The sequence below is a fragment of the Colletotrichum godetiae genome (genome assembly GCF_030913485.1).
Source record: "Colletotrichum godetiae strain CBS 193.32 chromosome Unknown BDP55scaffold_45, whole genome shotgun sequence".
NCBI lineage: Eukaryota > Fungi > Ascomycota > Sordariomycetes > Glomerellales > Glomerellaceae > Colletotrichum > Colletotrichum godetiae.
The window spans coordinates 153,612-168,130 of record NW_026851293.1 but is presented as its reverse complement, the minus strand read 5'-3'; the positions used below and the strand labels follow the sequence as shown (position 1 = coordinate 168,130).

At 51.8% G+C, this 14,519-nt stretch overlaps 4 protein-coding genes and 1 non-coding gene across 5 annotated transcripts; 1 reads left to right on the top strand and 4 right to left on the bottom strand.

The window, feature by feature from the left end:
* Positions 1–122: 122 nt before the first annotated feature.
* BDP55DRAFT_675516 (von Willebrand factor type A domain-containing protein) lies at positions 123–3,276 on the bottom strand. Its single transcript, XM_060575752.1, has 4 exons — positions 2,817–3,276; positions 2,095–2,762; positions 1,859–2,039; positions 123–1,806 (listed from the first exon to the last, which is right to left on the bottom strand). Exons 1-4 carry the CDS (start codon positions 2,817–2,819, stop codon positions 370–372), a joined length of 2,289 nt encoding a protein of 762 aa, XP_060425618.1. The 5' UTR covers positions 2,820–3,276; the 3' UTR covers positions 123–369.
* Positions 3,277–7,651: 4,375 nt separating this feature from the next.
* BDP55DRAFT_675507 (uncharacterized protein) lies at positions 7,652–8,360 on the top strand (the record flags this gene model as incomplete). Its single annotated transcript, XM_060575751.1, has 1 exon — positions 7,652–8,360. A coding segment is annotated over one exon (321 nt), but the record flags the coding sequence as incomplete, so codon positions are not given.
* Positions 8,361–9,681: 1,321 nt separating this feature from the next.
* BDP55DRAFT_696706 (FAS1 domain-containing protein) lies at positions 9,682–11,031 on the bottom strand (the record flags this gene model as incomplete). The annotated part of the gene is made up of 3 exons (XM_060577600.1): positions 9,682–10,012; positions 10,067–10,527; positions 10,585–11,031. 3 exons carry the CDS (start codon positions 11,029–11,031, stop codon positions 9,682–9,684), a joined length of 1,239 nt encoding a protein of 412 aa, XP_060425616.1.
* A 1,294-nt stretch (positions 11,032–12,325) lies between these two features.
* Positions 12,326–12,421, bottom strand: BDP55DRAFT_t268. Its single transcript has one exon. It is a non-coding gene; the product is annotated as a tRNA-Pro (tRNA).
* A 218-nt stretch (positions 12,422–12,639) lies between these two features.
* BDP55DRAFT_560033 (uncharacterized protein) lies at positions 12,640–14,389 on the bottom strand (the record flags this gene model as incomplete). Its single annotated transcript, XM_060569955.1, has 4 exons — positions 12,640–13,446; positions 13,518–13,679; positions 13,739–14,251; positions 14,330–14,389. 4 exons carry the CDS (start codon positions 14,387–14,389, stop codon positions 12,640–12,642), a joined length of 1,542 nt encoding a protein of 513 aa, XP_060425615.1.
* Positions 14,390–14,519: the final 130 nt, after the last annotated feature.

Here is a 14,519-nt window from a genome sequence, read left to right as displayed (position 1 = left end):
GAAATTACATCAATCTAAGCAAATCAAAAACAATAAGCCTGTTATCGTGGCATAATCTAGGCATTAAACGAACCATGAGCAAACGAGTGTTTAGACAGTGTTGGTTTTGTGAGAGCAGTTGCATCCATGTCTCATTGAGATAGACTGAAACGAATGTCTATCCCCTTGGTTACTATCCGGCGACCCCTGTAGAAGAACAGACACAGTGAGCCGATGGAATCTGACTTCAATAAACTCAGTTCATAAATATAGTCTGCTAATTACTTGAATGATTCCGCCTTAAGTGAGTTTCGTTTATATGTGCTCAGTCCACGGGCTCCGGGTGTGCGACTATGTTCTGAGAAGGCAAGAAAACAAGAAGAAATTCTGTCAAATCATATGGATAGCATTATTCACAACTCCATTCAAACTCACGTTCCGCTTCGTGTGAAGAGCAAACCCCGATACCAACCCGGTAGCTGAGTCTCTGCTTACACCTCCGCCCATGGCAACCCCCTTCTTGCTGACCCCAATCCTTCTGAGGCTTCTGACAACCTTTCTGTAGTTGCCAAAGAATTGATGAGCCCTCGAGTCCTGCCCTGTGACTATTCCATGACCAAGAGTCACGCCCCATTTACCTGCGACGTTGATCGCATGAGCCTTCGAGTCCCGGTTTGGCTGAAGCAGAACCGAGTAGATGCAGCCGGTGTACCTCACAGGCTGATCCGCAATATTAGCCGGGAAGGTCCACGTCTTGCCACCATCGAGAGACAGAGGATGCCAAGGTGTGACGACGAGCTCGCCAACGCGGCACATAATCTCCCTCTCCACAGGCGTCTTAAGAATAGCGACGACTCTGCGCGGACCAGAGGGCGTCTGCACCGCTACGCCCCTGCGGAGAGCCTTGATGGGAACGATGCGGCTTGAAGCGAGACGCACAGGCGTCGAGGCGATGAAGCATACGCCGGAGGAGCTGTTGTAATGGCTCATAGACACTCGCCCGCGGTGGGTAGCGGTGTGCTGGTTGGAGGGTTTGGGCGGAGGAATGCTGTCAAACGCGTGATCCAACCTGTTCCTGCACGCGATGAAGAGAGGACTGTCGTCGCCGTACCGGAGCGGCCCAGGATCTTTGAAGGTGTTGCAGATTTGGCGCGTGTGCGCGTTCAAGTATGAGGGTATGTAGTGGACGCCCCATTTTTTGTAGTACTCCTCGTTCGTCAAGGCGAGAGAGACTTGGCCCTTTGGCTGAGCGCCCTCGAGATCCTCGACGAGGGACTTATTGTTCGGGTCAGATGGGAAGCCCTTTGCCGGTAGGTCTTTGATGAGTGCCTTCAGCTCCTTGATCTTCTCGGGTGAGATACGGAACAAGGCCTTATGCTCGCCGTCGGGAGCAATGGGGATGATGGTCGAGAGGAAGGAACAGATCTTGGAGCGAGAGAGGTGGTAGGCAAGCTCAGATTCGGGAAGAGTTGTCGGGACCAGGAGCGATTGTGAGGTGCTTTGTCCGTGAATGCTACTTGCCATGCGAGAGTACTGGATCGAGGCCTTGACAACCGCATTCTCTGAGGTGAGCTTCGCAGGTGCATCTACCCGAAGGTAGATGTCCCTTGACTGACCGTATTGCAGATTTCCGAGTGAGATGGAGAGTTCATGCCGATCTGGTAGACCCTTCTTCACGTCACCTTCAAGGATCTCTACTTCTTGCTTATTAACAGACTCGCCCATTGCCTCTTCAATGCTAAGCAAGGGAGAATAGGTAAGGCACAAAGTGGCATTAATGGCGTATGTTGCTTGTAGATTGGCAACAGCATGAACAAAGACGGTTCCCTGATTATAGCTTCAGTCATGGCAACAAAACATCGGCCAAGCATAAACTTACAATCATGCCAGAATCGGGAATGAAGGCATAGTTCCCACCACCTTCCTCGGCGATTGACTTTAAAAGACCAGATCTCAAGTTATATCCGAAGCCGAATGTGTGAATCGAGGCTGGTAGCCGCCCATCTTTGAGCCTCTTAACTTCTTCACGCATCTTTGGCACGTATCCCTGGGCAGGGCACCTTCGTGAGGATTAGCTCCAAAGACTCTCAACGCAAGCACGTAGATAAGGCTCACATCAAGTTCGGCTGTCCATCCGTCAGTACCATCATAGCCGGAACGCGTCCCGTCTTCACGCCTGATCCCCGGCTGAACAGTTTGATGGCTTCCAACAAGCCTTGCCATAAGTTGGTTGCATCCGTGGGTACCATCTTCTTGATGTTCTTCTTGGTAAGGACCTTGTTCTTCTTGTTCATCGGGATCAACTCCTGAACCACCTTCACCTGGGATGCAAAGGTGACGATGCCGAGCCTGTCACCCTCGTCCAGAGTCTCTACAATGGTGAGGGCAGCGTGTCTGACCAAGTCCAATACTGACAGCCCATAGTTCTCTGCTACCTCACCAGGGTTGGCCGGAATCGGGGCGTTGGCGCCCATGCTGCCCGAGACGTCGATGACGAGGACGATGTCGCAGGGGACGTGGACTGTTGGCTTCTCGGGTTGTTTAGGCGGACTGATCTTCGCGATGATGCCGTCCCGCTCGGCGAACGCGTGGAGAGACAACGCAACGTCGTCTGAGGTATCGTACTCCGTCATAGTGGCCGTTGGAGTATCGCACCTGGACGACTCTGCCTCAACGTCTTCGTGCTTGAGATCTACAAAGGAAGACTCTGACTTAGTGTCTTTATCTTCGACCATGTCATCTTCGGTGCTCTGAGAGCCGCTTCGGAGGGGATGCTTGATGACCTAAGAGACGATGTAAGCTGTGAAGCTCCCAGAAACTTAAACAGATGAGACAACCATTGTGTAATCGTATTAGACTCGTTGATAGGGGTGTTTGAAGTTCAAGTGTGACAATTACGAGATCGATCTGAGATACGAGTTTGAATGCAGGTCTTGAAAGATGCACATTCTACAAGGTGAGACTACTCTGAGGTTGCCTGCTTTAATACAGGATTGGCCTCGTCGCCGGATGACTGAAACAAATCCTTTGTGGGAGATCCGTACATGCGGTGAGACTTAGGCTGACACCTAACATGGATTCGGCCTCACTTGGAGGCCAATTCGACAGTCTCGCGCTTGAGCACATGCTAATTATCCAATGATAGCTTACACTGGCTCTCCTAAATCGCTCCACGGGTTTTCAGATGAATGCTACTTAGCTGCTTCTGCCTAAAGGCTAAGTGGGATTACCCTTCTGTAAAAAGGGGCAATGTGTCAGTATGCCAAAAAAGCTTTGGCTGTGGAAGGGCAGTGTTCACGTAGTAGTTCGAACAACGAGACTGTTCTCGTACGGGCTTTGGGTGGGTCTCCGAAGCCTGGCCGAGCCGGCCATTCGGTGCCGGGCTCTCGGATGGGGGCCGTGGGGCCCAAGGACTGGCATATCGCAAGGCATTCTGAGTGCCCAGTCTTTGAGGAACGGTGTTTGTGGTGGTAATTTGCTATGTGGCGGTGTGGTTTGCTTCGCCTCGGTGAACTTGCTCAAGGACCACGGCCATTTCTCCCCACCAGGAGGCTTCCAGGTGGACCAGCCTACGAGAGACGCATAAAGAGCATCATCCATCTCTATCCGACGGACATATAATGCGCCGGGTGCACTAAAGTTCTAGCTTCATTCTGGGCTCTGCCTCTTCCTGTGCCATATCTCCAATTCCATTCTCAGATCCGAAATAGTCTGCCTAGCCTATTCCAGTTGCCCGTAGACGTAGGCTGAAGTGCTGACAGGCGAGTGACTCAGATGCCGCTATTGTCAGACGCACACGGCTAACGCAAGGCCCTTTCAGGCTTCAGCTTACCCTCATCGTCTCAAGTCGATCTGGATCACAGACGGTGGAAAGCTCACTCAAACCCTCTGCAGGAAGTCAGAAGTAGAAAATGGTGGTGAGGTCTCTCCCCTCACGGAACTTTGGCCTGCCCAGAAGCTCTGGCATTTTCGAACGCTGCGACACAGCGTCCCTTTGCCACATGAGGGGCCCCCAGTCTCCCGTCCATCTTTTGCTAGGATGTTCGTTATGCCTCGCAGCAACGGAGGATGATTCGCTCCATCTGCCTCCCGCTAGCACAGGCTGCGCCGCAAAGCAGCTGGATCCAGCAGAGCGTCTTTGGTGTGTTGCATTGAGAAACCCCAAGTCCAAGACGGGGATGGCCGCTGTTCTGGGGGCAACTCTGTCCCCACAGGGGTCCCTGTCACGCCGTTTTTAGAGTTTCACGTGCGTTCAAATTTTAGCAGAAACATTTGCGTCATAGCTAAACTTGGGGTTGGGAGAAAGGGGCAGATTTGTCTACCTATGTAGGTACTGCGGTAGAAAGATGAGAGTTGAGCCGGTCTACCGAGTTCTGGGCGCCGCTTGGTCACTTTCGGCGATGGTTCACCTTCTGCTTGAGGAGCCTGAAGTTAGTGCCGGCTGATGGCTCGGAACTCTCGCTTCGTTGCCTGCCAGGGCACATTAAAGGCACATACGAACGACCTCGTGTGTGTAGTCTTCAGTCACTTCTTCTGACGCAAAGTCGTGTAGACATAAAAGGGGTATGCCTCGATGATGGGATAGAGGACGAGAATACAGAGACGGTAGTATGCAGTTGAGACACTCGCGCTACCCACCCACGTCTGGAAGCGCTTTGGTATCGTCATCAGGCCGTGCTACGACACTCCACGCATCGTGCCAAGAAGTCCCTTGACCAAGAATGAACCCAAACATAGGAGAGAGAAGAAAATTCCAACTTAGGCATGCGTGCAGTACATTCAACTCATCCGGTCATGGGGAGGGAGAGAAGCACGAAAACAGACCGCCGTTGAGGGAAGGAAAATATCGGCGCAATACAACGCAATGACAACCGAGTGTCTTTCATTCGCTTGGCACCCGCCAAACTTTTGGGGGGGTTGGGTCTCGAATAGCCGCGAGAATGCCTCATTTTCATGCTTGCACGGGGTTAGGTCGTTTGACGACGGAGGAGTAGATCTGAGAAAAGGCCCCGTTTGACGGACATCGCCGGATGTCTCCTCGCCATCGTGTTGTCGAGCTTGAGTCGTGGGCTGTCTGTCAGTCGATTCATCTCCACGTTCTTTTTTCGGTGTGAGCCGACGCAGGCCGCATTGAAATGCCCCGTTTCCTTTGTCCTTATTTTTGGTCATCTTCATATTGAGAGGAGCCTTATTTTTGTGGACTCATTTGCCGCTCTGTCGAAGACGTTTCTGGTGTTTTTCGCCCGTCTTATTCTTCCCCGGATTGACTGGTAGTTAGGTTCCGTTGTGGTATCGATACACACACCCTCCCTTCTACCGTGTCATGCAGTGTGGCGTTTGCTTGTTATAAACCTTCGCCAAAAGTCACCGCCCGCTTCTAAAGGCTGAACACAGAGCTACCCCAGATCATCGAGGAACCTTGCCGTCCGTGGTTCAGTGGCGCAGGAACTGATGCGACTGCTTGGCCTCCCAGAGGCTGCCATTCTTGCCCCAGGTTTTCCACTTTCACTCCCTCCCCCCAAAGCGTCAAGTCTGACCGTTTCGCGTCGAGAGATCTCACTTGAGTCGATCTCGCTCATCTTGCGGGGTAGTTGAGAGACATGCCGTCAGGGCCCTCAGGGGGCGGGAAGACGGCACGACTATTGGGCAAGAGTTGATCGTCTTCGTTGGCATACCAAGATCAACACCTTTTGTGTTCATCTCTGGAGCCCGAGCTTGGGCGGAATGAGAGCTGGATGGCACGATGGTCAGGTAGTTGGATCGTCAGAGTGACTGACAAGCTCAAGCCTCCGGTTGAGGAGTTAGAACCTCCCACATTATCCTCTGGATTCCCATCGCCGGCATTCAACCCGAGTAGCCCGGCGGCTGTTGGCTGCATCGTGGTGTCCCCCCCCTCCTTTTCGGATAGCATCCCCCCAAGCAGCTCCCCTCCATCTTCCATGTCTTCTCTCCACATTGTAATCGCGGGCCTTTCATTAGCTCGGTTTCCATTTCCATTTCCCCAGCATTCGCATAATTATTGTCGTCATCCAATGAACGGGAAGCCCACGATGTCTTAGTCCAACCAACTGCCAGGTGTGTGTGTTACCCCCCTTGCCCCGGGACCGGACTAAAGGTAGTGTATCCTTGGCCGCGTCGAGCTGCCTGCAGGTCTTCGTGCAGCGAAGCGCAACTTGCAGCGCAAGCGACGTGGGGGGAATTGTGCACCTGGAGACGCGCTGCAAGAAAGCTTGTGAGACGAACTGCAGAGTACTTACTTTGCTCACTACTTTCATCTCCCGCGCCTCATGCATGCAGATGACAAAAAAGGGTGAATGCTTCAAGTTCCCACCCTCCATCCACCCAGTAGAGGTCGGATTCTTCGGAGCTAGGCCTGCTAGCTGACAGCTGTCTGGAGCTTCCGGAAGCTGTGCTGTCTTGTTGAATGCCCTAAGCTCCAAGTTTTATTGCCGGCTAGAACTCTGTCGGGCGTCGTGCCACACCTCATCTGTGCATCTCCCACAGAAGTGGCTGCCTTTTCATATAGGCAATGAGGGGAGATGGATGGATGGAAAGCCGACAAGAGAGTTCGCTAGAATGAAGGCGCGTCAAGGTGTGTGCCATCCCACAAACTAGGACAGACAATTTCATCTGTGCATCTCCAAGCGCTGCGTTTCACCCGCCGAACCCCGGAGCCTGCCGATGGGGGAGAAAGGGTAAGGGCTGGGGGAGATGGTTCTTGGTGGCAGAGAGTATAAGCTGAGTGGGAGCAAACGTGTGGTTGTTGTCCGAAAAGTGTTACTCGATGGCTAAGGGTAAGAGAATCGCAGGACTTCCGCCGAAGTCGCATTCTCCCCCTTCGCGGTTTCGCCCAACTCTGTTCCCTCTTGGCGCTCTGGCGCACGTTCCTTACACCTACGTCAGGCCTTCTTACCAGTGCTAGGGTGTGTGCGGTCTCCTCGAGTTGTCATTCGCCCGCGAGAAGAAGATGAGAGAGTTGAGAGACAAGACAAGCGCAGCACACAGCTAGGGCGGCGGCTGGGGGGACTACTCACTGCATCCTTCTCACCCGTTCCGTGTATGAATGTCTTTCTCGCACTTTTATTGAGTTCTCGAGTTGTAATAAGGCCCTGTCAACAATTGAACTAAACCCCGCATTCGACTCGATCGGTATGCCGATTTGCTGGGCCCCGGCCGTGTGTCTGCGCGGGCGGCGGCCACCCCATCTCAGGGTCCAGCCAACCATGAACCTGGCATACCTAGCAGACGTCTTTTTCTCTTTTTGGCGCTTGCTTGCTCAAACTCTGTCCTACCCTGTCTTGGGTTGTCCGATGTTGCCTTACTTTGCCTTGCCTCTCCTCGGCCTACTATGTACACCCGGCTGAGCCGTGCACACCACCACTTACTTACATACACCTCCGAACCACAACCATTACGGACAGACCAGGGGTCCAAGGCTCCGAAGAGGGTTGGCTGGGTTGAGGTAGAGGTCCGCCGCAAATGAATGGGCGTTCGAGGGTTGAAGGTAGGCAAGGTAAATGTCTATAAGTGCGAGCCTTTCCTCCTCCTTCTTCCTCCTCGTTTCTCTCCTTCCCCTATCATCACCATTCCTCTCAACGACAAAGAAGACAACTCTTTGAAGCAAGCTACATCAGCTCTCAACGTTTATAATCCATCAACAGCACCAATCAACCGTCAACATGCCCGTCGCTCCCTCCTGCTGCAAGTGCGGAAGCATGATCGTCATCAGCAACTCGTGCCCGTCCTGCGGCCACCACGAGTGCCGAACCTGCCTCTAAATCAACAATTCTCGAGATGTAAGGCCGTTCAAGATGAATCGAAAAGTTTTTCAATACGACGGTATCTACATTGCACCGAGAGAGGCTCCGAAGCTCAACACCCAAGAAAAGGGGAAAAACTTACACCACACACCCACACCAACCAGGCTGGCAAATGGCCCCCCCACACTACCACCCAAGCCGATGAATTCCGAGCTTTCATCCACCAGACACCTCAAGCTTTTTTCACAACCTCGCAGCCTCGAGGCTTCAACGAAAAATTTTCGGCGCTACATCAGCAAACAACCTACACGGCTACTCCGTGTGACTCTACTCCCTTGATGGAACGGTGGCGACAATCAACGGGCTGGCTTTTTTGGCGTCTGAAATTTTACACTTGTTTTTCAATGATCAATACCCCCATACCCTTGTTTTGATTGTATCAATATTTTCGCAGTACTGGCGTCGGTGTACGAGAGACGGCGGGCTCCGGAGACGGAATGCTCGGAGGAAAGCATACTAATTTTCTTCACTCGTCTCTGTGCACAAGGATATGTGTCACTTCTCCGTAAAACAAAACAAAACTGCCCAAATACAAAAGAATAAAAACATTTGAAATTCACATAATGAGTATCCCACATTCATACTGTGTAAACCAAGACGATCGTATTTCGCCAGCCCTTGGTCAACAGACCGGTCATGCCTGAGCGAGACGATGCCGGAGAAAGTGGCCCTCGCACAGCGGTGTTAGCGCCGGGTTTTACTCCTCGCAGGTTTCCGCCCACACGGAATCACGGACCACAACGGCCCATGGTGGAGGATACATCGCATGTTGTGGTTGCCGAACCACCATAATTTAACCATCGGCCCATCGTGAAACCCTGTGGCACATTGCCGCTGCCCGCGTCTGGTCTGGTGCTTGCTGCGAGAGACCAGACGGGATGGGGGTGTACGGAGCATGTACGGAGCCGCCCCGTCCGATCGACTTGCGTGTGTACATGTAAGGTGGGCTTGCCGAGGTTTTCTAGAGTCTTACATGGGAAGAGATAGCAACTATCAAGTAGCCATACTTGCAAGTATCAAGACATAGGCACTAACTACTAGTGAAAAATATCAAAGTATCTACAAGTTGGTCTCATTGATGCGTGCACTTAAATATAGACAAGTGGTTCACAGAATTTCCTTCTGTAGGTAGCTAACGTCGTCCTTGAACTGAAACCAAGTCTGCCCTACGCGGCTAATCGAGGATATTGCTTGTATGGTTCAACACTCTAGAGTCAGATTTACGAATTGATACTAAGAACGCCATCCAACCAGTGTGATAGGTCTTGCACGTACAAGTAAGGCTGCTTTTTTGTTTACGTCAGACTTGCCCGGCAACCTTGGACCAGTCACCCAATGGAATCGTGCAACAGCTCGCGATCTAATCTCGCCAATCACAGTTTCAGTGAATGTATATCTTAGACCTCTCACGTTAAGGTCCAGTCATGTATGCACGGGTACTCTCAAGAGCACTCAAGAGTGCTCAAAGTATAGGACTTCACATGCCAAGGGCGTTTCGGAAGTATTTACGAGAGCTGTAATAAACAGCCGGTCCAAGTATCCCGTAATCGTCTCTGACATGTGACCTCGATGACCAATGATACCTTGATTGGATGATACACCCGTTTGGGCCACAAAGACCATCTCAAAATACATGTATTCTTCCGGGAAGCCAGGGTTAAGAAGAACATAGCATGACAGCTGCCCTTACGGGCTGGCTCTATTAAAATATCTTGATGAATGCGGTGTCGTTAAATTATGTATGAAAGCGTAGAACCAGAGCATACGTATACGTTAGGACCGTTCAGCGGGCATCTTATTAGAAATTGTGTGCTTGTTTCCCTCATAGAGCCATCTCCCTGTCCTCCTCTTTCCATGCGAGTTGATTCGGGGCCAGGAAGACCTAAATGAGGAACGCAGCGATGCCGGTAGCCACGGAAAGGGCCAAGATCATGCCGGGGAAAAGGTCGATACCATTGCTAGTTGGGACCGAACTCGGCTTGCCAGAAGTCGTGGCAGTCGCGTTAGCAGCACCAGTAGCGGTAGCAGTAGCTACGGCAGCAACTGTCTGAAGCAAAGAGGGTGTTGCCGTGAATGCCATCATGTCCGTCGCGAATGAGACGCTCGTAAAGGGCAGGCTTGAAATTGAGGATGCGCCCTGGAAAGCGACTCGCTCAGATGCTGGTGCCGCTGGCTTCAAGGAAGATCTATCAAAGTTTCCAGGACTCAGAACACTAAAGAAAGTTTAGTCCAACGCACATCTGCTATGATCATTGTGATTCACTGACCTGTCAATGACGTGGGCGACACCGTTGAACAGAATCGTGTTGGGGAACGTGATTCTTGCGTTATTGACCCAGGCTGAACCATCAGGCAAGACTGTAAAGGTAAGGTTGTTTCCCTGCAGAGATGGAACTGTGACGTTGCCCAAGGACGGCGAGAAGATGACGCTATTGGGAATGATGTGGTATCGAAGAACCTCCTGGAGCGTTTCCAGGCTGGCAGTCTCAAGAACAGAGCCAATTGACTTGAAAGCTTCATCGGTGGGAACAAAGATGGTATAGTCGGAGATGTTGAGACCTTGTTCATCGGCACCAGTCTCACCAAAGGCAAAGCCCAGGTGCGCAGCTTCCAAGGCGGCGTTCATGGCGAGATAGCCCGCTCGGAAGGTGAAGAGCTGGAACGGGGCACCGAAGGAGAGCACCGTGTCGATTTTGTGGATAGTGATTCCCTCTCCAAGTTTGATGTCCTGTTTTCCATGTCAGTACAATGCTTCCTTGGAGCTCTACATCAGGGGGACACGAACAGCCTGAGTGACAGTGGAGATGGTTTGCTCTCCCGACAAGATACAGACGTCCTTGCCATTCTTCACGAGCCCGTTGTAGGCGCCCCCTGTGAAGTTGGAGAAAGGCTGTCTGTAATCGACGTAAGAGCCATCAAGCAAGGTCTGAGCAAAGGTAGGAACGTCGGTGATCACGTTCGACGGATAGACTCCTTTGAAGACATGGTTTGCAAGGAGTGCGCCGATCGCAATGGTGTTGTTGCGATACTCGATAGCCTCGCCCTCGGGGATATCTCGAGGCACGTTGGCAAATGCTTGGTTCGTAGGGGCCACGATAGTGATGTTGGAAGATGAGGCGAGAGTGTCTGCAAGTCCGGGAACGAGACTGACGAGTTCAAGCAGCGTGCTGAGGTCTGGCTGAGAGGCGAGGAGCGCAGCAATGTCTCCCTGGGCCATAGAGACACCAGCCATGAGGAAGGCAGGCAACATTGAAAGACGCATGATGAAGTTATTCGGAACTCCTGTGCTACTTGCGACGAGGTATGAATGGTCGGGATTGAAGGTTCAAGTGTGATGAGATGATGGTTAATTGATGTGTTGCTGTTGATGCCCCTTTATTCGAGTCTAAGAGCTCGTCACATCTTGTTTTATATCGCGACTCAACTTGAAGCTGCGCCGCACAGGTCTCCGCATAGTTGTAGTATCTCCTACATCCAGCCTCTCGTATAGAAAGTCATGACGTCCTGACGATGTCGATGAATCGAAGTAAACCCAACTGATCGAGAGTTTAAGCTATGTAATGTTGTGTTGAGCAGTAATTTTCACGAGCGATGTTGCCCAGACCTATACAGCCTTTGCCCGAACCCGAGCAAACCAATAGCGGGAGAGTGCCAGAGAGGCGAAACCGACGATGTTGACTGACCGCACATTTAAAAGAGGTTCAGTTTAGCCCGGCTTTGCCCATGATCTTGGCAACAACAGCTATGGTGGGGTTACGACAGCTCGTTCGAGCTTAGTTCGTTGTCCACCTGCAGGACAGAGTCGGATCCGGCACCAGATTCGGGCCAGTCCAACGGCTGAGCCTCACGTAAGGAGTTGCCTGCCCCCAGTACGTTTTCGAGTCGTGTTCGTCATGCTGCACAGTCCTGCTGACAGCCAATAGGAGAAATATAGCACGGGAGCTTCCATATCTGTCCGGCTTCGCTACATAATGCACGCCGCCTAAAGTGGCTTAGGCGTAGTTGGATATTTGTGTGCTGGTGACCTGTCGTTAGAATCGGGAACCGGGTCAATTGGGTCGCCAAATCTTTTGGGAGGTACTCATTCATGAGTGAAGGACTGGGAGTATCACTTTCACGTGGGCTGGTATGAGACCCAAGGTTGAGCCACTCACCGGACGAAGCGTTTAGATCCAGATGAGCAAGGTAAAAATGACAGATGCAGGCAGATGTTGTGATTTGGGTGCCATTATTAAATCGATGTACTCTCACCAAGGCTTCTAACATATGGTCTTCGGCCGCCAAAATGAGTTATGAGACCACCGTGCCATCTATTCTATGGTTCGTCAGACCCATCCTCAACATCAAATTTCCTAATATCGAGCATCTCTACACAGCTGTTCAGGGTTCCTCGGGTGCACTCCATAGAAGACAAATACAGTGAAAACAGAGAGAGGCCTGATCAGAACCATACAAAAATGCAAAGAAAGCAAGACATCTACCAGATAATCAAGAACGAGGTCCTCGAGAAGACAAATGGTTAGGCAGGCCCTGGCCAGGATTCGAACCTGGGGCCTCTTCCAAGATGGTGTTTGAATGCTCAATAACCCTAAGGAAGAATCATACCGCTAGACCACCAGGGCTGATGAGGTTGTTGACGACTTTGTGCCAATCCGATGGGTGTCATGGAGAATTTTGCACATTATGGAGCTGTTTGGTTGATGTGTGGAGTCACGAAGCCCTCATTTCGGCGACCTAGTGAGGAATTGCGTAAAAGCAATTGCTGAAACAGCTGCCCCCGCAGAGGGAGAAACTGTGCTTGTTCCACATCGCTTTGCCTACCTCAAAACCACAGGAAACTTCACTGGCAGGCCAGTGTTTGGCTTGAGGATGTTTGCAATGGTTGGCAGACTGGTCCCTTTCGGGGTACTACGCCCAACCAACTTCTTGCTTTTGCCTTGATACCCTCGGGCGAAATTTCCACACTGGTCTTGGGCTTGAGCCCATCTCTTTGGGTGCTCATCAAGAACTTCCCTACACTGATGCCGTTATTTGCCGTCCGTCCAAAGAAGCTCACCAGCTTATACTTGGTTTCCGAGTTGAACCCTTCTTCGTACGAGTTCAGGTATACCAGAGCCATGCCGATTGGCAATGGCGCTGATTGTATTCCGAACGTCCCCGCGGATGGATGGAAGAAGACGTCGACAATATTGGCGATCTTTGTGCAGTAGAGACGGGGGTCCGTTCGCTCGGGCAGCGCCGAAGATGTTGGTCCAGTTGCAAGACGGAGAGTGCTATAGGTGAGAATACAGATCGTCCAGTATAGCGTGATGATCGAGGCAACGGCAACGTCACAAGCCGTGGGACTATCCGAGCCCCGAGTCGCGAGTTCTTCGAGTTCTTTCTTTGGGCTCAGATTATCGAGCCACCAGTTGAGCTCTCCGTCGACTCGCCAACACTCTTGGATGAGTGCGCTGCGCCTCAATTCTTTCTCCTCTGTGTCTTTACAGCAATTCATTTGATCCAGGTCTTCAAGGAGTCCAGGGATGTCAACGAACACGTCAATCAGGATATCCTTCGGGGTCTTTGGGATAGTCTGCCACGGAATAGTTTTCCAAGCTGGATGGCTTAGCGGGAACCTTCGTCTACGCTTGATGTGAGATATGACCTGTAAGATATCATGAGCATGACTTGCATGGATGTCTGTGAGCCCAGATGACAGGATGGGCTCCAACTCACCAGATGAAGTCGCCCTGAAGCGTACAAGTCGTGGCCATGACCGGCAATATGCCCCTCCGGGGTTCGCTGCATTATGAGGGCAAGTTCGCCTAAAGAATGGCCCTCCCAGCTTTCTGCTTGAGAGATACCATGCCGCTCTCGGTCGTCTGCGCCATAGAGCAGCTTTTGGATAGGAGTTAGTAAGCTGCTGTGGTTCTCTCGGCCGGGGACGACCCGCTCACCTCATAGAAGCCGAGGATTCTCGAAGTCACCATCAAGGCATCTGACTTCCATCTCCTTGAATGCCTTAGGGCAACGTTCATCTCAGTCAAGGCGTTGCAATAGAACTTGAGACCATCGTCTATCATCCACTGCTGCTTGTCGCGACGACCTATTGTACCCAGACTCAGTGCCAATAAGCTCAGACGCAAGGCGGCGTCGGTGCGATAGAGATCTCGCACGGTCATTGCCCAGTCTGCGTTGGAATATCGCATGACAGGACTCCTGGGACTACATAGCGGAGCGTCAGGCATGTAGCCATCCCAAAAGAGCTCGAGGATCCGCTCCTCAAGGGCGGACTGAGATAACGAGCGTGTTTGAATCAGCGCAGGTGAGACCGGCATCAAAGTCGTCACCTTGAAGTCTTTGCCTGTTGATGTCTTGGTAACATTGACAAAGATGCGCTTCCTTTCGTAGCCTGCACATACTAAGCCAGCCTTTAAGCACTGCCCGCATGAAGGTCGTTGCAGGTCGCACTGAGAGCGCTTTTGTCAGCAGTGCAACGCGTCGTTGTTATAATGGACCAGTAGATCAGCCCATCTTGGCAAACTTACGCCTTTCTTACGCTTCCTGCACGTGTTGCAGCCTTTGGAGCGCCCGGGAACTCCAACCATGTTGCTGAATATGTCAAGGATCTCAGAGAGAGTGGGTTCCCGGCGCGAGATGCTTCTCAAACAGGCAAGGTGACGGCGAGGGATGTGACCCGTTTATGACTACGGAGGAATTCTAAAGTCCTGCTCGGGC

Excerpts from the sequence above, each read along its gene's own strand:
- BDP55DRAFT_675516 (XM_060575752.1), bottom strand. Across the intron at positions 2,040-2,094 it reads GATGGACAGCCGAACTTGAT|GTGCCCTGCCCAGGGATACG; the intron begins GTGAGCCTTATC and ends ATCCTCACGAAG. Across the intron at positions 1,807-1,858 it reads TTCCCGATTCTGGCATGATT|GGAACCGTCTTTGTTCATGC; the intron begins GTAAGTTTATGC and ends AGCTATAATCAG.